Genomic DNA, 25,303 nt, shown 5'->3' on the forward strand with positions numbered 1-25,303 from the left:
CATTAACGCTCAGATCTAAATAGTTATAATACCCAAACCAGTACACAGTTTAAGAGCATTGAGAAATTAAAATTCCAAAAAGTTGTGACAAATATGGTTAAGGTAAACTAATACTTGGATAAGAAAATCCTTAGTCTTAGGAAAAATTTTAAGTTTTGTAAACAGAAAAATTACTACAATGACCATATAATTGATATACATGTTAACACCCTGTTACCTTCGGGGACGAAACGTCCACCAGCAGTGGCATCGACCCAGTGGTGTAAATAGTTATCAAAGGTTATTAAAATAAGCATATAAAGTAACACAATCTTTTCATGTATTTATTAAAAAAAGCAAAATCTTATAAAAATGTTACAAAATAAGTAATACATTCTAACTTAGGTTGGCAAAATTTTCCTTTGTTACATTGATAGAAGAATAATCAAGATTTGAAATGAAACATTTTGAATATTGCCTACATGTTATTTCATTAACTTATTATGCACATTTTGACCAATTTGCATATTTTTCCCCCAAAGAACCGGTTTTAGAAAAATCACAAAATATTACAACAATATAAACTAAATATTGAAAAAAATAAAAAAATAAGATAACCTTTGGTGTATTTAAAAAAAATACGAGCGGGTTGCACTTTGTTCGACAATATATATCTGACTCCGATATATGTTTATTTAATTGTTCTTGTAAAAAATTGAAGATAACATATAATGTCACATATTCATTTTCTTAAACTTCTATTTGTGAAATCTATAGAAGAATAAATGAAAGTAATATATATCAACTAAAATATCATATTTCTAAACTCATAATACATTAAAGGATATAAGCTTAATAAATCATATTTACCATACCGTCATATAAAAAATAAAAAGTAAAATCATAAAAATACTGATTTCCGAAGAAAATTCAAAACGGAACGTCCCTAATCCAAGTTTAACGAAATTAATTAAAGATAGTATACAAATAATGATGCATGCGCTAGGCACATTAATTAATTTCATTTGGAGATGTATTTTACTTTATTCATTGTTTTACATGTACATTATCAAGGAAATATTGATTCACAAATTAAAACAAAAATATATGTAAACGTACAAACAATTCAGTACTATTTTTAAGTAGCTGCAATCATTTTAAATTTGATAATCCTAATCAAACATATCGTAATTAAGCACCTCATCAAATCGTCATGTTATACCTCGGATTACTGATTCATAGGAGCATTTCTTATCATGTAAAATTTTAATTTTTATACAAATAACTACATGGTAAATATAAAAAGTGTACAATATGTATTTGTATAATGTACATCAGAATAAAGAATGCCCATAAACACGAAGGCATTTTATAGATCGGACATGTGTTTCGTAGGAGCTTTGTATGGGTTGCGTGTCATTTGCAACTAATACATATAGGTATGCCAATATTATACTTTCACTTGATTCTTCAATTTTACTCACATATGTTATATTGGTCTGGTTAATTTGAAAGGACGGAAGAAATACAGTAACTGGATTTTGGCCACTCTAACACAATGTTGGTGTCTCTACTAAAAAGGGGCGGATACAGCCATTTTAAAAAGGGGGTTCCAAATCCAGGATAAAGGGGGAGGGGGTTCCAACTATATGTCCCCATTCAAATGCATTGATTGGCTAAAAAAAGGGTTTTCAACCACCGGCAACCCCGACCCCCTTGAATCCGCAATTGATTAAAAGGTCAACTGCAAGTAAAATTTTATTTCAACAAAAGGTATCTTAATTTGTTGCTTTATAAAAATATAAATTAACCTTTGTCAGCTAAAGCTACCATTTATACAATAGTGTCCTCCTCAAAGTGACCCCCATCAGCCTTAAACTTGTATATCATCCACTAAGTGTACAATTGTTTGAATAAACAGATATTTAACTCGGTCATCTCATTAGTTAACAACATATTGTATTTATAAAGCGTAAAAAAAAGCGTAAAAAAAATTCACATATTTAAATAGCCTGCTATGAAGCCTATATTAAATTAACAAAAAGTTTTAAATAAATCACCACATGCATTTGCTTTGCAATGGTGTGATTTGTTTTATCCGTCCCAATAATGCAAATTTGCTCAACTATAACTGACTTCTTGAAAAAGCTGAAATAGCCTCATTTTGAGAACTTGCCATTTACATTCATATATGTGTTAACTGGCTATCCTAAAAAGATATTTCACTGCAAGATGTTTTTACATGCAGGCATATAATTACTTCTATCATACCATTTCCCTAAAAGATGTTTTATAAAAAAAAAAATTTCGATTTGTAAGATCTTCTGAATCCTCTAGTTTTATCTACGTTATCCAAGTTTTCTTTTCATTATTATATTACAAAATGTTAACAAAAGTCTTTTTTTTTTGGAAATCTTATAAAAATCCTCGTTATTTTGTCAATGATTTTGGAAGAAAACAGGTGTTAATGTTAAAAGTATGATAAATCTAGAGAGAATCCAGTCAAATTTTTATTTGATCTTAACCTCAAAACAAGGAACATAGACCTTTATTTTTGTTTTTTTTTAAGTTCCGTTATTTAAAAACTATCAATTATTAAAGGTCTGTAAATATGTTTCTTATTGTTGAAACAGAAGAAAACTCGTCCTTAAAAACGCGGCAATATGGAAAAAAACAGTTTTGTAATATCAGTCATTGATATGAAACTAAAATTGATGAATATATCAAACGGATGCTATACTGTATCAGTCACTATTTTATGTATAAAATATCCTTCATCTGTTGTGAATATATATGAACAGTATAATCGTAATGCCTCCGGAGAAAGATTCTCCATTCTTGAATCAAATTATCAGGCGATCCATAATTATGGGCTGCAAGACAGCTGTCAAGGTTATCACTGGCGAAGGTCAATGCAAAACGGTCACTATGAGAGAGATTGATATTAAGTAAATAAGCAACGATACCAATGTAAACATCGTCCACATACAAATATCTTACATATGCTAATGAGTTCTGTATAATCATAGCTGTTTTCATTGATAAAAGCATCGCACCGCCACTAATATATGGTGGATAATGAAGGAAGGGATATTCTGGTTTTGTCATGTACCATTGCGATTCAATATATCGAAAAACTCTTGCATTGTCTACCCTAAAGCCTACGAACAAATCATTTTCTAATGTGGCATTTACTTTCAAGAACTCTGTTACTGAATTTACATTAACGAAATAGTCATCATCGACAAATAATACATATTTTGTACCAGGACATGTCCGTACAGCCCAATTAAATGCCATTATTGTTTTTAATGTGTTATTTCTATAGGCGTCGACAAAGTTTTCCTGCACTACGTCATGGTATTTGTCATTTTCCCTTCGAACTAAGTCTTCTATTGTCGAAGAGTATCCTAATAAAAATATGAGTTTTAAGGAATTAATGGAAAAGTTTCCCCAGGTTGATCTTATGCCCATTCGATAACTAAAATGCGTTACATCAGACTTAACTAAAATCAAAAGTTCTGGATCTTCTGAATTACCATTTGCTTTGCATATTTTTATTGGAGAATGTAAATAGTTGTATTCGTGAGGATTAATTTGAGTAACATTATGGAATGTACTTAGGAGACTTTCGAAAGTGTATTCTTCAAACTCAGGAACACTTCTTGTATTTCGAGGCATTTCGCCTGCAGCTCTTGCCAAAATTAATATTGCTGTTCCAATCAACAAGAGAACTGCAATGGCCAAGCGACGCCGAGGTACTATATAGCTGAAGATTTTTTCCATTCGACCCCTTTCTTTCATTCTCCTAAAATGATGTTTACCGTTTCCTCCACATGTACTTCGAGTAGATTTCGGGAACAAATGGCTTATTTCGATTTTAACCTGAAATAAAAATAGACATTAACTACCTTACAATGTAAAACAAGGAAAGTAATTATCAAACGAATCTTAGTGCTGTGCTCAGACTTCGTCTTACATACAAACTCGGGGTTCCAGACCTTAAATGCCCATTAACAGTAAGAAAAGATTAAACTGAGACTTTGAAAATGCGTGTAACACATAAGTACAGGAGACCAAAACATCTGATTATCTGAACATAATTATTTGAGGTGGTTATATACTGGTACTTCGATTTACTTTAAAACAAAATGTAAGGCCTGTCGTGGAATTGTTAGGTTTACGGTAAATTTGAATAAGTATGACAGTAAGGAAATTATGTCATTGAAATTTTCCGTTTGGAAAATTGCGGACATCATTTCTCTGAAAGGAAGATTATCCAACCCTATAGAGCTCTTATTCTTTGATCTGTTCCGAATATTCTAATTGTTTTCTTTTCGGTTGATCAGCTCACCCGAGTTTTTTGTTTTCAAATAAGTTGACCTCTAGAATCAACAAAGAAATACTTATTGCTTAAACACGCATCTTATTCATCAGAATTTGTAGCGTTATTTAAATTTGCCGTAACAATTGCCCTCAAGCTCTCATAAGTTGACCGCTATTGGTATTTTCTTAAATTCCTGTTAGCTCTATCAGTTCGTCTATAAGTGTTTGATTTTGATATATTTTGGTGAACAGTTTCATTGATCAAACATTTGTTGTCAAAATGCGCATTCTGTGCATTATAATTGTTGCCGTTAATGTTATTGATGGATGGATACATTTTACCTCCTATTTCTATGAATTTCACTGGTTAAAAGCGACCGCATGGAAATCGTGTATATTTAGTGGGGTAGTTGCCGCGGTTAATTTCAACATGAAATAGTAGAGTTACGTCCTTTTAGAATAATAAAACCACGACGTTCAGGAAAAATCAAAAATGTTTCGCCCTGAAAACAGACGAAAATTGATGACGATCGATTGAAATAAATGCAGAAAACGTATTCAGAGTTAAAACTTGTAATTGTTGGCATTTGTCTTATATATTGTCTTTATATTGAAGACTTAATCACCTTGAAAGGCTACTCGTTAAGATGCCACATGTTAAGATAGTCGGTAGGATACATTCGTTACATAGTGTGCTAGTAACGTAATACGACATATACATGTAAATGGGGTCAGTTAATTTCATAAGCTTTCACCCTATATGAACTTTTCTGACCTATGTATATCGTATGAGAGTCACTAGATAAATGTGTTACGTTTATTAAAAGGAAAGATCAAAGCAAACATACCAATGGGTGTCTCAGTTTATTTTGTCTCATTTTCTGACGTCAGACACGCAAAGCAATGAATGTGTTTTTAATTTGATAGATGCTTTTATGTTTTTTTTTTGTAAAATTATTTGTTTTAAAATAAAGTAAGAAGTTGAAGAGCATTGAACACGGGCATCATTTTCACTATTCTATTTATTATGTCTGGTTTTTTTTACGCATCGTTATAAATATAACGATATTTGATGAGACTGTTGTACAAGTGAGAGGTTTAGCGCTATAAAACCAGGTTTAATTCCCCATTTTCTACATTTGAAAATGCTTGTACCAAGTCAGGAATAGGACAGTTGTTGTCCATTCGTTTGATGTGTTTTGTCATTTGATTTACTTGTGATTAAGGACATTCCGATTGAAATTTTCTCGGAGTTCAGTATTTTTGTGATTTTACTTTTTATGTATGGTCGTGGTCGTATTCATAATGAATTTAAGCTATGAATTTATTTTAACTTTACATTAAAATTTGATATATGTTGTTACAAGAGGGAATAAAGCATACAAGGAACATTCTATTGTGCGGTTTTTGTTGTTATTTTTTTTAAAGGAAAAGGTGTATAATTGAAATTTATGCCATTTTTACATAGCGTTTGACAAATCAATAAACAGAAAAGACCAGTCACAGTATGTATCATAAAAAGTCCAAAGAAGACGTAATAGAGGTTTGCTTAGTAAATACAAAATGTATTAGTTATCTACTTTCAGTTTCGAATCATGAATTTTGAAAAGAGTGGATAACCATAGCAAATTTTATGAATGAATCATTAATGAAGGAGCGGCCTAACATCCCTCCCCTTAAAAAATGAAAATAGATAATCATATATACAGATATCCGCCTCTTACTTCATATGTTGAAGCCAATTAAAATGATATGTAAACTGAAATAAAATAATCATTAACGAATGCATAACTGTTATTAGATGGTTCCTTTAATTTCAGAAATTATTTTGTATTTACATAATACTTGAATAGTTTTGTTCTTATTTCAAAGTATTTTTGAAGGGAAAAAAATAACACTTTACCTTGGCTACCTTTTTTTGCTGACAACTACGTTATTGTTTTCAGTGAAAATATTTAACTCTACATATTAAATGGATCTACAAATTAAAATTCTAGATCTCTGCTCTTTAGAATTTCATCAATGGAACCTTAAATAAAACATAATAAATTTGTAATGCGATGCATTGACATTATATATTTCGTATCATATTTCAGTTTGCAAACTTTAATTTATAAAATGTTATGCTTGGTCCGTTTCTGTGTGTGTTACATTTTAGTGTTGTGTCGTTGTTCTCCTCTTATATTTAATGCGTTTCCCTCGGTTTTAGTTTGTTACCCCGATTTTGTTTTTTGTCCATGGATTTATGAGTTTTGAACAGCGGTATACTACTGTTGCCTTTATTAAGCATGATATGTAATGTAATGACATGCATCTAAAAAGTTAAAGGACAAATTTGAAAAAAAAATTATATTAAAAGTTTTTTATGACAAATTTTATTATTATTCTATTAGAATAAATTTAAATTTCATTTTCTGAAAGAGAGCAATTAACTGTTTGTTCTGTATAAATCAATTGTGTTTATGTATTCGAACACGGTGTTGGAGATTACTAAGCGTTAATATTTTATGAATTAGTGCATTTGATAATCAAAAGTCGTCATCAAATACAACTTTTGATTTTACGAGAAGACTCATTTCAAAGCTATTACAACAAATTTGTCATAATGATAGAGTGGTTTGGTCTAGTTTGGACTGGATAGATATTAAAACGTTTGATTAATACAATGTCCCCAATAAGTTTTGAAATATCGTAGCTTTCTGATGGTTTTTATTGTCATTTATGAAGGAATATTTTGGTATTAATGTTGAGTCACTCAAAGAGACTTTTCTTCAGAAATTAATACATTTATTCTAAAACTAGTTGTTGGCATGATACGTTTATGTTCTCCTCATATATTTTTGGGATGGTATGACACTAAACCCACAACAAGAGGGATTGTGCTTGATTCAACATGAGGACGACAGAACTTCAGCTGTTGTATACATTTTTGGTCGGGTTGTTGTCTCTTTGACACATTCTACATTTCCATTCTCAATTTTATAACACAGTTATGACTGCTGTATCACAACCATTGCCACGTTTACCCAGTAGTAAGTTTGTTTGTAATGCTCATCCCATTTGGCAATACATATAAATATATATTATCGTCCCAAAAAAATCGTGTAATATCGGTAGATGGACATTGTTCATCAATTCTTATCATCTAAGATAACAAACCTTTAAAACTAGAAGTATATATATACATTTTTTTAAAATCTATGTTGAATATGATAAACAAAAGGAAATATTGCGACAATAAAACATAATGAGTGGACATACATCATGCTCGACAAGTATGAAACAACGAATGGAAACACTGTTCTCTTCAGGAACCAGAAATATCTTTAACTGACTACAGTAGTTTAATGCAACTATATTTTATCGTTTTTGTGATTTTACCACTATTTTTTGTTTCATGGCATCGAAAACAAAAAACAAAAAATCTTTCGATATTCACATTTTATGTTTTAAGTAATGAATAATGAAAAAGAGTAACAAAAACATTTTCGAAAATGTATATATCCCATTTATATATCTCAAAACTTAAAACAAATGGTCACAGATTTACACCAATAAGCCAAAATTAGAACCTGTAAGCCTTCTCGCCTCATTGGTACTCTCTCATAATCAAATTTTAAAAGCAAAATATCAAAAACTAGATGCTCTAAAGAGCCTGTGTCGTTCACCTTGGTCTATTTGAATATTAAACAAAGGATTCATGACCAAATTGTGTTTTGGTGATGGTGACGTGTTTGTACATCTTACTTTACTGAATATTCTTGCTGTTTACAATTATATCTATCTATAATGAACTTGGCCCAGTAGTTTCAGTGGAATGTTAGTAAAAATTTACAAATTTTATGAAAATTGTTTAAAATTGACTATAAAGGGCAATAACTCTTTAGGGGGTCAATTGACCATTTTGGTCATATTGACTTATTTTTAGGTCTTACCTTGCTGTACATTATTGCTGTTTAAATCAGGAACATGACAGTTCTTGTCCATTCGTTTTTGATGCGTTTTGTTATTTGATTCTGCCTTGTGATTATGGACTTTCCGAATTGATTTTCCTCTAAGTTCAGTATTTTTGTGATTTTACTTTCTTCATATCTCTATGTATAATAATATTCAAGATAATAACAAAAAACGGCAAAATTTCCTTAAAATTACCAATTCAGGGGCAGCAACCTAACAATGGGTTGTCCGATCCATCTGAAAATTTCAGGGCAGATAGACCTGATTAACAATTTAACCCCGTCAGATTTGCTCTAATGGTTTCAGAGTTATAAGCCAAAAACTGCATTTTACTCCTATGTTCTATTTTTAGCCATGACGGCCATCTTGGTTGGACGGCCGGGTCACCGGACATATTTTTTAAACTAGATACCCCAAAGATGATTATGGCAAAGTTTGGATTAATTCGGCCCAGTAGTTTAAAGGGAGAAGATTTTTGTAAAACATGTAAAAGATAACTAAAATTTACGAAAAAATGGTTAAAAATTGACTATAAAGGGCAATAACTCCTAAAGGGGGCAAGTGACCATTTTGGTTATGTTGAATTATTTGTAAATCTTACTTTGCTGAACATTATTGCTGTTTGCAGTTTATCTCTATCTATAATAATATTCAAGATAATAACCAAAAACAGCATAATTTCCTTAAAATTACCAATTCAGGGGCAGCAACCTAACAACGGATTGTCCGATTCATCTGAAAATTTCAGGGCAGATAGATCTTAACCTGATTAACAATTTTACTCATGTCAGATTTGCTCTAAATGCTTTGTTTTTTTTAGTTATACGCCAAAAACTGCATTTTACCCCTATGTTCTATTTTTAGCCATGACGGCCATCTTGGTTGGTTAGCCGTGTCAACGAACACATTTTTTAATTTAGATACTCCAATGATGATTGTGGCCAAGTTTGGTTTGATTTGGCCCAGTAGTTTCAGAGGAGAAGATTTTTTTTAAAGTTAACGACGACGGACGACGACGACGACAGACGACGGACGACGGACACAAAGTGATGAGAAAAGCTCACTTGGCCCTTCCAGCCAGGTGAGCAAAAGAATTAATATCATATACGTACGAAATTGTGCCCTTCAATGTTTGACCTCTATCATCGTGATTGGCATGATATATTTTAGTTCTGGTTTAGTGCTATAATTATAATAAAATAAACCAATTTGTGTACTATATAATTTTTATATTTTCTGTAACTTAAAATGTCAAGTATCGGTTAATCAATCAATAGAAGTACTATGAAATCTTTATCTTTTTATCAATTACAATAGAAAAAAAAGTGATATTATTTTGGTCATTGACACATAGTTGCTCACTTCACGGACCAAGTACATGTATGTAATATAAATTGTAAGGCAGATTTGAGCAATTAAATTGGTCGAACAATATAATTATGTTCCAAGTATGAAATGAGGAAATAGCATATTAAGGCAGATGAGTATGTCATGTTCATTAGCGTTACACTAAAGGTCTTCCTGAATTTTTATATTATGTGTATCAGGAAGAAATCACACATCTATTTATTTGTGCGCTTCTCTGTGTTTATCACTTTTGTGTTTGTTTGTGCTGTATTTTTGTTACGTAGTGATGTCAATTTATCGATATTTTTTTACATCGCTACATTAAAATACATGTGCCAAGTCAGGAATATTGCAGTTTCTGTGTTTGTTGCGTCGGCGTCTGTTTCTTGTTGAAGTTCAGTGTTTCTGACGTTCTATTGTTTTCGTCTTATAGTTGATGTGTTTCCCTCGATTTTAGTTTTAAACCCGAATTTGTTTTCTCTCATAAAATTTATGACTTCCGAAAAGCGGAATACAACTGTTATTTATGTGCATACAATTTTCCTCTGTTGCATTTACTAAAAACGATGATTTATTAGTTAACAAAAAGCAACCAATCATTTTTTCGCGTGTTTACTGAAACATGCATGCTGGCCAAGATTTTGCACATTAAACTAATTTAACTAATTTAGGGTCCAGCTGACGCTCACCTCCGAATTGTTGGATTTCCACGCTGATGGCCTTCGGCTGTTTTCTGCTATTTGGTCGGGTTGTTGTCTCTTTTACAAATTCCCCATTTCCATTCTCAATTTTAATAATTGCACAAATGATAGTTTGACGAAACTTTTAAAGAAAACTATAAATAAAAAGGGACATGATAAGTTTTATGATTCCGTCATCGCTATGAAATACCCCTATGACAAAGTGTACAAACAATTTAACTGAGAAAATCAAAATACTAAATTTGTACAACAATTATGCTCTTCAACTTTGTACTTGTTTGGCTTTATAACTATTTTGATATGAGCGTCACTGATGAGTCTTGTGTAGACGAAACGCGCGTCTGGCGTACTAAATTATAATCCTGGTACTTTTGATAACTATTAAGGAAAACAACTGGTAGACAGATCATTGAATTAAGTTAAATTTATTTCACATATTTTACTAATCGTTATATATAAATACCTGCTTTTCCAATCATCCAGTTCTAAACATAATATACGTCCGGAAACATAATCATTGCGCACATATCTAAAAGAAGTCCCTGAAAAACAATTATCATACGTCTATCAATTACGTCCTCATCTTAATATCAATTTAAAATCTCAATAGGCAAATTGTATATTGATATTCTTTTTAAACTAATAGAAGGAAGTTCAAATGTACAAAATATATAAATTATGTGAGCATACATATAAACAGGAAATAGATTACAAATGTGATAATCAGTTGAAAAAAAGCAAATCATGTACTTCATTTTATACACAATGGTTAATGTACTGAAGCAAATGGGTGATTGATAACCTTTATGGTTATTCACTAGTTTTATGCTTACAAGTACAATTGGATTTGTATCCGGAAAATGCTTATAGATGCTTTTCTACACTTAAAGTTTAATAGGATGTATTCGAATATTTGAATATGACCGTTTAGGGGTTATTTACGCGTTTTCTCATTTCATGTGTGAGTCGAACCCCTATTCATGCGGTTATACTCGACTTCAATCTTAATGGACTAGGCTAGTTTTCCTATCGAAGGTCGGTTATTTTCTGCGGGCACTCCGGCTTCCTCCATCAATAAAAACAGGCCGCCACGAAATAGCCTAAATGCAATTCTTAAAAATGGAGTTAAAAAACCAAAAATCCAAATCTTATTATATAATTATGTGATGTTGAAAATTCTTGTTTGAGTCTTTTTCCGATAAGAGTATTTGAACTTTTAAAATCCGTACAATAATTTTGAAACTTAATAAAAGATATATTCATTTTTTTTAAGCATGTCTTCATTACAATAACAACATTTGTAATCGATAATGTGTTAACTGCAATTGCCAAACACTTTACAACTTGGAAAAAGAAACTGCTGGAAAAAATAACATAAATACAAAAGATAAGATAAAATATATACAAGAAAAGAAAAATAATTACAAAAAAAAAAGAAATTAAACACACTCACGCTTTAAAACATCAGTAATTTCTGAAATAAAAACTATACCTTTCAAAACTTATCAATGTCCTCTGCACCTAATATTAAGCTTTGAGTGTTCCTGATGAAGGATAATCGTACAAATTTCATTTGTCAATATGAACATATATTTATTATCGAATGCATTTATACAACTAATATACACTGAACTCAATATTTATTTTCCCACTCTTTTGTTGGTTATTAGCTTTTCTGTGGATTTAATTTAATCTATAAATAAAGGCAACAGTAGAATACCGATGTTCAATAGTCATAAACATGTTGTTTATCGCATCACTTTATAAATTGAAAATTTAATATATCGTGAAATTATTTGTATATTACTTTTGAACTTGAGTTTACAAAATCTAAATCGTTAAGTATCTATGCGTCAAATCAATATATGTATATACAACATGCACTTAGGAACAGTAACTTTGTAAATGTGTGAGCTATTTACTTGATCTAAGTAGATGTCTCCAATATGAATTGAATACTCAAGGGGCGTTAATTTCGGATATAAAACGTTGATGTAAAAATAGGGTTATGTGGTATGATTGCAAATGAGATAACTTTTAACCAGAGTTCAAAATGATATACGCTATTATAAGTCACCGTCCGTTTCAACAATATGAACAAACCCCGGTTTGATTATAGTCACACATAAAAAACATCGAGTCTTCAATTAAATCAAAAGGAACAATTTTAAGAATATACCGACGCCGATGATACGTTTACCAACTTGTGCAAACGTAAAAAGAAGGCCAAAGATATATTTCATAATCGTTTTAGAAATAGTTTTTATTATAAAATAACAGAATAATTCACAAATATGTGCCCCGCCATGACATGATAAGACTTATGGAGGTAAACGTCATTTAAAACATCTTACCTTGGGTTCTTTTAATGCTAGCACTGAACTGTACATATTATATAAGTTCTGAAGATGCGTTACGTTATCGTTTGTAGTGAAAAATATTTCAATAAACATTTTTAATCTCTTCTCTATAGATGATCATAAATGGAGTCTAAACTATATCCATATTAAATGAACGTATCGATCTATATATGAAAACAACCTATTATAAACTGTTCCGCATCACATACTATTTAAAGAGACATGCATCTTAAATTTAACTTTTAAAAAACCCAAATGAAAACAAAAAGAAATTCTAAGAGCTTTCTTTTGGAATTTTATACTAGCGTCATTTCGACAAATTTTAATTAAATTTTCTCAAATAATTGCTTAGAACAGTTTGTATTGTATGGTAAATGTATATCCAAATATTCTGTTAAAGACTGCTTAATAAGCACTAATAACATATAATAAATTCGTGTCTTATAAAAATTAGTGTCTTTGATACAAACATGTCATTGTTATTGCAACAAATAGGTCATAATAGCATGACAGGTCTTTTTGTGGCAGAATGCTCTAGATAAATATCCAACAAGAGGCTGTCAGAGCGACAAGAAACATGATTTTATTTATTTATTTGTGTCGTGACATTTTTAATATCGCAAAGACCATACCCCCTGAAAGATAAGCGTGAAAATTGCTGATTTTGACATTGACCTCGATTATTTCATCAGTAACAACATATTAAAATTTGAAAAGCTTTGGTTGAAAAGATTCAAAAGTTTAAGCACGGACACGACTTGTAAGACATTTTTTTCAGTTTTTTCAAGAACCATGACTCCTAAATGGTGAAATTACAAATAGCCAATACTGAACTTAAAGTCTATTTTTTCTTCAGTAACAAGATATTAAAATTTGAAAAGCTATAGTTGAACGGTTTATGAGTTAAAGCCCGGATTCGACTGAAAAGACCATTTCTCAATCTTTGAAGAACACCCTAACTCTTGAACGGTAAGGGAAAATCGTCAATATCGAACTTGACCTAAATTTTGTCATCAGTAACACTACAATAAAATTTGAAAAGCTTTAAAAGAGGGACGAAAGGTACCAGAGGGACAGTCAAACTGATAAATCGAAAATAAACTGACAACGCCATGGCTAAAAATGAAAAAGACAAACAGATAAACAATAGTACACATGACACAACATAGAAAACTAAGGAATAAGCAACACGAACCCCACCAAAAACTAAGGGTGAACTCAGGTGCTCCAGAAGGGTAATGAGTGAATATGTATGGCGGCTGATACATGCATAGCAGGATACGGTACCCTGTCGACGCAATCGGTATCGTCCATTTTGTAGTTTATGTGATCCCCACATGTTTTGCTTGTTACATTGATTTGTCCCTTCGTAATCCATTTATGGGATTTGAACATCGATAAACTACAATCGCCTCAAACTTCAATTTTAGTTTTTAAATTATGTGTAACCGTAACTTCTTGAGAAGTTGAGTTTGCAAGTAAAGACACGTGTTCCTTCAATATGTGTAAGCTTCAAAATTTTGCTTGTGGCAACATTTTAAAATGATACTGCAAAGTACAGATATTTTTTTAAATCAGGACATGAAATTAAATTTACCTCTTTTTTACTTCCAAAAATTGATTCTTATAGTGGCCAGGATAAGACACTTTAATGGTTTGAGTATTCTATCGTCATATTGATTGAAGTGTTTAAGCTTTGTTCCAGTAAGAGAAGAATTTGTTTGCATGGTATTTTTTTTTTTTTTGTAACTTTGATAACTTTTTGTTTTTTTTACTGTTAAACTAACAGGTTTTATAAAGACGAATATAAGTTTTAATCTTACTGTGTACATTTATGTTCCACTTATCGGGAAGATGAAAGGTGTGTACTTAAAGAACCAGTCATCCCGCCCATAAAACAATCAAATGCCTGTTAGAAGTCAGCAAAACCATGAGAAGAAATGGTTGCTTGTTACTTATGGGTTTTGTGTTTTTCTCTTGTTTTTTTTTATGAAGGTCTGTGTTGATAGTAAATCTTTACTACTCTCATTTAAATTCGTTCACAGATTATATAGACCACAATATTTTGGAGTAATCGCTTGCCTATCATAGTAGATTTTATATTATTTCCGTCTTTTGTCCTTATGAGTTATTAAGCTAATTTCTCGCTGTTATAAACCTTTTATCACCATGTTTTGTACAAGGTGTTCAGAAGACAAAGACCAAATAAAGGCAACAGTAGTATACCGCTGTTCAAAACTCATAAATCCATGGACAAATAACAAAATAGGGGTAACAAACTAAAACTGAGGGAAACGCATTATATATAAGAGAACAACGACACAACATTAAAATGTAACACACACACAGGAACGGACTAACAATTAGACAAAATCCTTTGAGAATAACAAATATAACAAACTAGAATAAAAATCACCTTGACCGTGTCTGATTTCTGGATTTTATAATGTGCCAAACGATTTGTTCAAGTTCTATTTTTTTTAACCTATATGTAAAAATGTGCAGTCTTGTAATATTTTCTAATTGCCATATGTGATCTTAACATTTTTATTTTCTTATCTTTCGCCATTGTAAATAGGCAAACAACTCTGTATTTCATAATAATTCCATACGTCATTGAGGATAAATTCGGATAAAACATCAAGTGTTTAACATGAATCCTTACTGAACCTGGCCTACAAAGATCAATAAGAGAGAAGTGATATTTGTATTACAATAAATATAATTGTTGAAAAAATATTTAAACGATATTCTATGTTTTATTTGCCATAAAAACTAAAATGGTCTTTTTCTCACGACTTTTGACACGACACCTTTCCTAGCTCTACAGTTAACGTGTTATCACTCTTTATTATAAATGGAACTTGGACTTTGAAATTCTTTATTGAAGAATCTCATGTTTACTTCTATATGTTTAAAAAGGTATAATAGAAAAACGATATGTCTGAAGGTTATTATTCAAAGCATTTCTATTACATGTAGTACACAGACTCGATCTATAGTTATCTGATATGATTCCATCATAATGTTTTGATTAATTAACCTAATAAACCAATTCAAAGTGCTCTTATAATTGATTTCATGGTTGAAATTTCTTCCAACTACTTGATAATATCTATCAAGTATACTAATTTCCATTTAAAATCAAACAGTCCCCGCATTTATTTTTTAGAAATGTTTTGATCTATAATATATTTTTTTCTTATTCATTTACAAATCATTGAATATCTATGAAGTGAGGAATGGACTTTTAACATATCGATATTAAAATATACCACCTGCGAAATGTTGTATCATATTTTTTATACGTTGATGTATATAATATAAGATCAACTAACAACCATTTTTAAAGTTCTTATTACTTATCCTATCAGTTTCATTCCATATGTGAGGGGTTGTCTGATATGTTATCATTGATATGAATATTAAATATTGATTTCAGTTGACTAACTGTCTAGATACGCATTTAATATGATACATGTTTAATTATATTCCCCATATATTGAAAACTGAAGATTTAATAATATGCCTGTACCAAGTTAGAAATATGACAGTTGTTGTCCATTCGTTTTTTATATGTTCTGTCATTTGATTTTGCCATGTGATTAGGGACTTTCCGATTGTATTTTCCTCGAAGTTCAGTATTTTTGTGATTTTGCTTTTTATGACATAATATGACATAAAAAAAAATCATAAGCGCTTTATAACAAAGCTTCATCTTTAATGCACACGGAGGCACAAACATCAGACATATGAAAATTGTCTTTTTGTTAATTGCTTAAATTGACCTGTTTATCTTTCCGATTCATGTTGTTAGGGGTTAAATGACAATTATAGGTTTTACCCACATCTATTGTACCTGTATGAAAATGTTATTGTGTAAATATATATGAAATTGTATGTGGTGAGACTTTAATAAAATATTGAATCTGAATCTGAATCTATCTTTTTATCTTCATTTCAACTTGACATATTTTCGATTCTTTAAATTTTAAAGTCAAAGTACAAAAAGAAAAAAACGTTTCGAATTTGGTTAGTTAGACATGAGCATTTGTCTTACAATGACAAGCAAACATTTTGAATTATGTCAGATGTAAATCAAGTTCTAAAAATGCATCAACCATGACTAAAATGAAATAACAAGGTAGAAATTGTTGATATAAAATAACTGAAAACCGAGGAAAAACCCATGTTTTAATATGATGAGCTGCATTAATGAAATTTCAAATGAAATTATATACAGTAGTTCCGTAATATATGTGTTCCTGTTAGATAACAATTACTTTAGCCTATTCTTAATCCATTGTTACTTGTTATTTCAAAGCTACAGGGAATTTTTAATCTTTTAAGCTTTAATTGACTTCATTTTGGAACTATTGTGATTATCTCGTCAACGCTGTAGTAAATGTTGATTCTTGAAACCTTCAGAGTAGTTTCTAAGAGTTTCTTACTGAAGCCATACCATCTACACAAGAACTGATCCGAACAGATCTTATCAAGTACAGAATTAATTATAACCAGTTTGAATCTTATTTTTAAACATTTCTATGACAGATAATTCTGGCTGTTCCTAAATGAGAAGTAAATATACCGAAGTGACATTTAAGAGGTTGGACCTGATTTTAAAGTTGCAATTCTCTAGAACAAAGTTAATTTTCTGGTGATGGGGGATGCTCTGTTCTTGCCTTTCTTGTTTTTGTAGTCCAGATATATTATGTTTTTGTGGTCTCAAACTTTAAATTCGGTGGAGTTGAAAGATGCTATTCGAGAGACACATGCACGGTTCGCTTATATCAGGGAATAACAACCATATAATAAATCTTGAAAAAATCGAATAGGTTACAACTTGACACTTGAAACTGCCACAATATAATACATATAGTTTAATTCAATAACGATTCAAGTTATTACATAATCTTTAGAGAAAACTAAAAATATATCAGGAGAAATACTAGTTGCCCTATTCAAGTGTTTTGAGTATTGATTAGGCATATCAATGTATTGATCACGACAAAAAGATTAAGCCTTCCGTTCATAAATTGAAGCAGTTTGTTTTGACAATCTTTAACATAAACCTTGAAATTAGACAAATTCACTAAGGAAGCATTGAAACGTTGATGTTATTTAGCCCCCTAAAACTGTATTGCAGTGCATGCACAAACTGTTATGTATTTAATATCACAGGAAAGAGCAAGGATAGGGAAATTAAAAAAAATATATGATAATGTCTAACATTCTTAGCAGACTGACAATTTAAACATCATAACCAGGAAGTGTATATATAATGTTAATTCAATTTTCAAATTAAAAGACAAAGCAGGTCACAAAGGTTAAATAAAAAATCTTTTGGGAAATTGTTTTTTAAGTGTGAGACTGGTCTGAGAGAAGAATACATTATATATATATATATATATATATATATATATATATATATATATATATATATATATATATATATATATATATATATATATATATATATATAATAAAATACCACGAGAAAACAAAATTAGGGGCTAATATATGCAATACTAATTAATAAATCGGTTAAAATGACAATTCAAGGCCACAAACAAAAATTGACAGAAAATGAACTCTAAAAGCGAGACCAGATATGTCGATGGGATATGTGACTACTATACTGGATGCATAACCCGCAGTGCGAATCCTTACTCTGTCAAAATTTCACGTCGGGAAATAAGAAATAATCGGGGAAATCACGTATTAGACTTTCTAGGTGCCTACAGACATTTTGGTAGCGAGTTGAAACACAGACATATATTACCTTTGTATATATTATAGACACCCTATCTATAAAATACGAATACAGCCGATTATCTTAAGATGTAGAGTTGATTTTAGTGTTTCTTTCCATGACTCAACCAATACAATTTAAGTGCAAGGAGTGATAGATAGATATAGGAAGATGTGGTGTGAATGCCAATGAGATAACTCTCCATCCAAATAACAATTTAAAAAAAAGTAAACCATTATAGGTCAATGTACGGCCTTCAACACGGAGCCTTGGCTCACACCGAACAACAAGCTATAAAGGGCCCCAAAATTACTAGTGTAAAACCATTCAAACGAGAAAACCAACGGTCTATATATATTAAAAAAAACGAGAAACGAGAAACACGTATAAATTACATAAACAAACGACAACTACTGTACATCAGATTCCTGACTTAGGACAGGTGCAAACATTTGCAGCGGGATTAAACGTTTTAATGGTACCAAACCTTCTCCCTTTTTCTGAAACAATAGCAAAACATCACAACATAGAAAAACATACGATAAAATGTAATTGGCAGGCTTGACTATAAACCAGTTACAGCGGGAGGTTTTGTAAGCCATAAAAACAGGTTCAACCCATCATTTGTCTTTAAAAGTCCTATACCAAATCAGGAACGGGGCAGTTGTCATCAAAAAGGTTCGTTTTTATGTTCTTTGGTGTTTGTTCTTTAGTGTTTCTGTTGTTCTTTTGTTTTCCTCTCATCGTTAATGTGTTTCCCTCGGTTTTAGTTTGTAACCCGGATTTGTTTACTCTCAATCGGTTTATGACTTTTGAACAGCGGTTTACTACTGTTGCCTTTATTTAAGGCATCAATTTAGAAATATAAACGCAATATCATCTATATCAGATGATATGCGACTGTCCAGAAATCGGAATTTTAGAACAGGGAAGTTGAAGTCATAACTTTATCATATACTTTACTTTGAAATTGTCCATCTGTGTCAACATCGGAGAAAAAAATCAAGATATAAAGGAGACATTTTGGTTTCAGTATTCATATCCTCGATCACAAGTGTATTTTCTGTAATGTTAAATAAAGTGTATAAGTGTCAATATATGCATGGGTATGTGAATGTATAAAATAAACGCTTATCAAAGCTACTAGGCAAATAAATGTGTATTCAAGACGAGTATTTTTGTCAACAAACTTGACATCCGTGAGGTTAGAATAACACAAGTTAAAAGATCAACTGAATAACGTATTTGAAGAGTATCGAAAGTCAAAAATAGAACGATGCTGACTAAAGAAATAGTTTTTCGCGTTGCCAGCTTATTATATTTAATAGTGTTTATAGATAATCAAAGTAAAAATCAATTTAGTCACGAAAGGCATTCGATCGTGAATCGCATTTTTTTAAGGTTATTTTACAAATATATCGGCTGTCTTCTACTTGATAGTTTATACCTGTTTTTTTAAAAAGCATTCCAAATGGTTATCATCGAGATTGTTATTATTTTCTATTTATAGTACTTTTTGAAGATGAAAGTAACTAATTAATCTATCATAGAATCTTTTAAACTATGGTGTGCGATACATTTTTGCCGATATCTAGATAGAGTCTATGAAATCAGTGGACACCTGTTACATGACGTTCTCTGAATTTAATCATTCTTTCAATACCTAATAATCACAACCTTTTAGCATAGTTATCGTTTTTTAGAATGAACACAGTGACTAATTTTTCAATGGTAATGTCCAATACACAACAATATTTGATTTAGTAAATGTATGTCTCAATTGATACCGTTGAGCATGTTGTTCTATATTATACGATTTTATTAACAGGGGAATGCTCAAAATAATAATACTGTGCAAGCACGGGTATAATTATGAATGACTGAAATGAACACTACATAAATTTTAAAAGCATCTATCATCGTTCAGCTGATAAGATTTGTCTGCATCTCACGAGAGACATATCTTCTCGGGCTTTGATTTTTAAAAGTCTGACAACTAGTCGGCTCAAAATGTATTGAATACATAAATGGTATCCTATTCCATAACATTTTGACTGCATCTGAATTAATGGATGTTGCATTTTTAGAAGTCTATGGTCATGCAATTTCCTCGTTGTTTTCACTTGGTTTAAATATGCTATGATTTTTTTGAGCATATGTAAACTATACTGATTCTTTTATTTAAACGAGATAAAAAGAAAGACAACAAATCTTTTTTTCCCTTTCATTATATCAGTTATTGATGCGAGAAGAGGTGATACACTGTGAGAAAATTGTTATTACGCTGTGAGTAGTTGCTGCTTTTAAAATAATAAATAAAGCTCATAATTGTCGATACTGATATATTTTATCGAGTTACTACAGTTGTGTATTTTGAGTACCATGGACAACAGTATATAAGAAACAAACTCTGAGGATTGTCAGTGAAATTAAATCAACACTCTGACATCAAGGTTAGTTCCAAACATAACATTCGTGGATCTTATTTATTGGAAGATGCATTAAATGTTTAATACAATGTTGGTTGATGTGACATGCGCAGGATTAAGAAAATATATCACAGTAAAGAACATGTAACGATAAACATGTCACAATGCTGTCAATCATAACACTTACGTTTTTGCGTTGCAATATAGATAAATTACTCTTACTCGTATCAAATCAAAACATGCTTACAGAAACAATATTAACAGTGTCCAATAGTACTTACTAGAATAGTATTTTTACGATTGGGTTTATTTATATCTGCACTACATGTATGTTTTCTCGAGATATTTCTCAAGACTACATGTTTGTGCACATAGCCAACGTCAGTACTATCGCGTTCGATTGCCAGTGTTTCTTGGTGTTTTCTTATTCCTAGGAAAAGGGAGGTTTGCGGATTTTGAAGATGTTCACAGTTAATTCATTAAAAGGAGCTCCGTTACCTCTCAAGGCTTTATCTTATTCAGATGAAACGAAATTGTTAAAAAGTGGTAGAATTCTATTACTAGTATAAAATATTGAAGACAAATTTAAAACGATAGATATTTTTTACGGTAAGATGAGAATAAAGAACATACGGTGATATAAATTTTGCAACAAGAAAGGTATCGCAACGGAACGAAGAAGGGACAATTAGGCTTACATGTATATTTGGCCTAAAATTTAATGCCTATTACATCTGATAACGCATATGCGATTCGAATATTGCTACGCCCCTGTGACTGAATATTGCAACGCCCCTGTGCCATGTACATCAAAGTTTTAAAATATAAGATCGTTTAACCTGTTTTTGAAAATGTTTGAGAGAATTTAAGTCATACCATGCGGAATATTAACCTTGATTTGATACGGTGGTATTATTATCTTAAAATTGAAATGTAAGTTTTCAGTCAGTAGTCATTTTTTAACCAATCTACAAATGTTCTAATCTCATGCCTTGAGCTTTACGAATAAAATGTCTACTTTACAAATGTATATTGAATTTATCTTTTCACCGTATTTATTATTAACCTTGACTTAGAAGTAATCGATTGGTTAATAAGGAACAACCATATATTTGAATGCCATACTGGTTACCATGGATTAGACGATCCGGGTTATAAAATAGATTTTGTATGTTTTTACCCCTATACTGAATCATTTTCCCCAATTTCATTTCATTTTCATAGTTATTGTTTAGTATTCAGTAATTTGATTTTAAAAAGGTTTTGTTAGTGTATTGACTGTCAACTTTAAAATAAAAAAAATAGTATTATCAGTTTAATGTTTATATTGCATTTGACATACATAGTTTCGCGATATATATAATAAATTGAAACTGGAAATGAGGAACATTTCAAAAGGACAAAAGCCCGACCAAAGAGCAAACAACAGCTGAAGTCCACCAATGGGTCTTCAACGCACCGTGAAAATCACGGACCCGGAGGTGGTTCTCAGCTACTTGTATTAAACCCTATTCAAACCACTATATATTATAATATATGTTTTATTTATGTCCTGCAGATATCTTTTAAATCGTCCAGTGCATAGAAACAACTGTTACAGGAATATTATTGTGCAGACATTTTTAATGCATTTGGTGGACATTGTAAAAAAAAGTATATTAATAACTTCAAAAGTCAGGTGTCATTTCAACATACAACCTTTGCCTTATTTCAAGGTATAATACGATGTCAAGGTAATCACTATGTTTGAAGTTCAGGCAAGATAAAAGCAAAAGGCAACATACCATGATCTGCGAGCTTTGTTTACTTACATTGACAGGCGACTTCTTATTGGAGTTGTTTTTCTAATAAACAGCTGCGCAATGAGCTGCGCAATGAGCCCGTCGTGTTTTTGAAGAATAAAGTTCAATCACTTCTCAATGTCAAATCAGGAATTCGTCCAAATTAAAAGGGAGCTTACGTCAATAGATATAAACTATTCACCAAAGTTTAATGAGAACTACTATATAATATTTAAAAAACGAAAGGGAGCTCATGTCAATAGATCAATTAATAATCCACCAAAGTTTCATTCAAATTGGTTAAAGCGTTTTTTAGTTAATATCCGACATGTAGACGACGCACGGACGGACAGACGGACGGTATACCATAATACGTCCCGTTAACGAGTGATAGCTTTATTGTATCGAAACTACAATCGTGTGAGAAAAACTTGAAAGAAATTTGTAATTATAGTGATCAGCATTGAGGAGATAAGTGTATTGTGTTTTAAGCTTGGTCTTCGTAAAACGTCGATTTTACTGTCGCAAATTGGACTTTGTTGGATAACTGTCTCATTGGCAATCATACAACATCTACCTTTTTATAAGACTAACATATCAACAATCAGTACATATCCAAAATCCTATGTAATTAGTGTAACGACAACATTAACAGCCAGAGAAAAACACGACTTTGTGCAATGAAATAGTATTTAATTCAGAAATTTAAAACAAACCAGAAAACGGATGGCAAATAAGATAACCAAGCAGGCCTAACTATATTACTTACATGCGAGATAGTTGTATTCTCTAAAGTTAAAATTTAATAACAATCAATATGATAAAATACCGCTTTTAAACTACAAAACATAGTTACGTCTTACATTTTTCAGCACTTTTACTTATCCGGGTTTTAACTGAAGGCAGAATGTAATCTATATAACCTATTAATTCTAAAACTGACAAAGCTTCACCTTAAATGTAAACAATATACATTTGTACCAATCATTTACATCAAATTCTTATCATTTCTCAAACACACAAATGTCAAACTTATTGCTTTAATTTTTTAAATAGAATATTAGTCAATACCAGTCAAATCTGACGACAAAATGAACTAAAGGCTTTCGGATTCTTAATTATCAAATGTACGGACCAGAATCAGGGATGGTGACGAAACGCTGTCGCTATATTTTTATTAATCTAAAATTTGTACAAGGGAATATTCCGTTTTGATAATCCGAGATAACTTCCACCACACAAGATTAAGCTCTATTGAAAAGTAAATAAAGTTTTACGGTCCCTCATATCATGATGGATTATAGAAGGAAGAAAACGGACAATTACAACTCTATGACCCGGCGGGGTTACCCCTTATATCAAATTATCGAAACGTAAGGTTTATAGAATTTATACTAAATCTAGACATTTCCGAATGCTATAAAAAAAAACGTTTGTCAATGACAAATTGTGATATATTTTCTGCATGCTAGCTGTTCTTAAATGATCTTATATGTCCAAGTTTCGTATGATATACTGTATATGTATGCACCAAGACCTCTACCGGTACTATGAGTTAATGAAATATGGCTACTTTAACAATCTGATGTCATTTCTGATTGGGAAAGGCTTTACATTTTATTTATTAAAGCATGTATCTATTTAAATAAGATTTGATATGAGTGCAAATAAGACACATGACTATGGTAAGGAGACAATAAATCTTTATAAACCATACCATAACCCGGTCGTACAGCAAACATCAATAAATTGAACATTTCACGTACATGTATGCTACACAAACATCTAATTATTGCACTGAATATTTGTATTTAAAGAATTAAGAAATCCAATATAATTGTGCTCTGTCTGAAATAGATATTGAAAAATAAAATGCATTCAATTTTACTTTTTCACAATTAGCCACATAACAAAAAATTTAGATGTGAGATATTTGTCTAAATGCTGTTTTATGTTTTGTATGGTTAACTTATCTTAATTCCTATTTATTAAAAATTGAAATGACCTGTATACTAACACCATAATTTAGGAGAGAATCTGGATAAGATAATATGATTGATAGCGTTGAAAAACAAAATAGAATTTTTAGTGTGCGCGAAAAAAATAATCTGACTCAAACAAAAAACCATACCCCCCCCCCCCCCATAAAAGTTAAATGGTTGCTCCCTAATATAGTGTCACAAATCCGTTTCAGCTACACACTCGATTTTGTTTTCAAACTAACCTTAAACTGGTATCACTGATAGATAACATTGTAAATAAACTAACTAGTAAATAAATATGTAAAGAGAAATCCTACCTGATACCAAGTAATGAAGTATACCAATATGTTGATAATTTTAGAAGTATTCAGGTTAATTCCTTATAGGTTGTTCACGCATGTCAGAGAAAAAAAATGTTCTTAAAATAATACAATTTGTTATCTTGTGCAGAGAGTCTTGTTTTGGCAACATTGAATGGTTAACTTCAAGTTTGTCTTAGATAAGATATCACATCCGATGACATTTAATAAATTTGAATTTAATATGAAACATATATGGGAATTTATTGATAAAAATAGAATTTCCGCGATGGTTAAAGGTTAAAAGTGAATGGTTCTTATATATATATTTATTATGTGCTTTTTAGTCGAAATGTGGCCGTGATACCTGTTCCTTTGGGATAGAGT

At 31.0% G+C, this 25,303-nt stretch overlaps 1 protein-coding gene across 9 annotated transcripts; it reads right to left on the minus strand.

Annotated features, from left to right (window-relative positions):
• Nucleotides 1–309: 309 nt before the first annotated feature.
• On the minus strand, nucleotides 310–25,025 carry LOC143079295 (beta-1,3-galactosyltransferase brn-like). 9 transcript variants are annotated; one of them, XM_076254550.1, is made up of 6 exons: nucleotides 24,935–25,025; nucleotides 10,774–10,852; nucleotides 10,299–10,444; nucleotides 9,375–9,445; nucleotides 6,209–6,334; nucleotides 310–3,864 (listed from the first exon to the last, which is right to left on the minus strand). In XM_076254550.1, exon 6 carries the CDS (start codon nucleotides 3,781–3,783, stop codon nucleotides 2,731–2,733), a length of 1,053 nt encoding a protein of 350 aa, XP_076110665.1. In that variant the 5' UTR covers nucleotides 3,784–3,864; nucleotides 6,209–6,334; nucleotides 9,375–9,445; nucleotides 10,299–10,444; nucleotides 10,774–10,852; nucleotides 24,935–25,025; the 3' UTR covers nucleotides 310–2,730. The 9 variants fall into 9 exon arrangements, with proteins under 9 accessions (XP_076110665.1, XP_076110667.1, XP_076110660.1 ...); XM_076254552.1 differs by lacking the exon at nucleotides 10,299–10,444; XM_076254545.1 differs by lacking the exon at nucleotides 6,209–6,334.
• Nucleotides 25,026–25,303: the final 278 nt, after the last annotated feature.

The sequence above is a fragment of the Mytilus galloprovincialis genome, chromosome 6 (assembly GCF_965363235.1).
Source record: "Mytilus galloprovincialis chromosome 6, xbMytGall1.hap1.1, whole genome shotgun sequence".
NCBI classification, from domain to species: Eukaryota; Metazoa; Mollusca; class Bivalvia; order Mytilida; family Mytilidae; genus Mytilus; species Mytilus galloprovincialis.

Coding starts and splice junctions, on each gene's coding strand:
- LOC143079295 (XM_076254554.1), bottom strand. CDS start 3,783: ATGAAAGAAAGGGGTCGAATGGAAAAAATCTTCAGCTATATAGTACCT.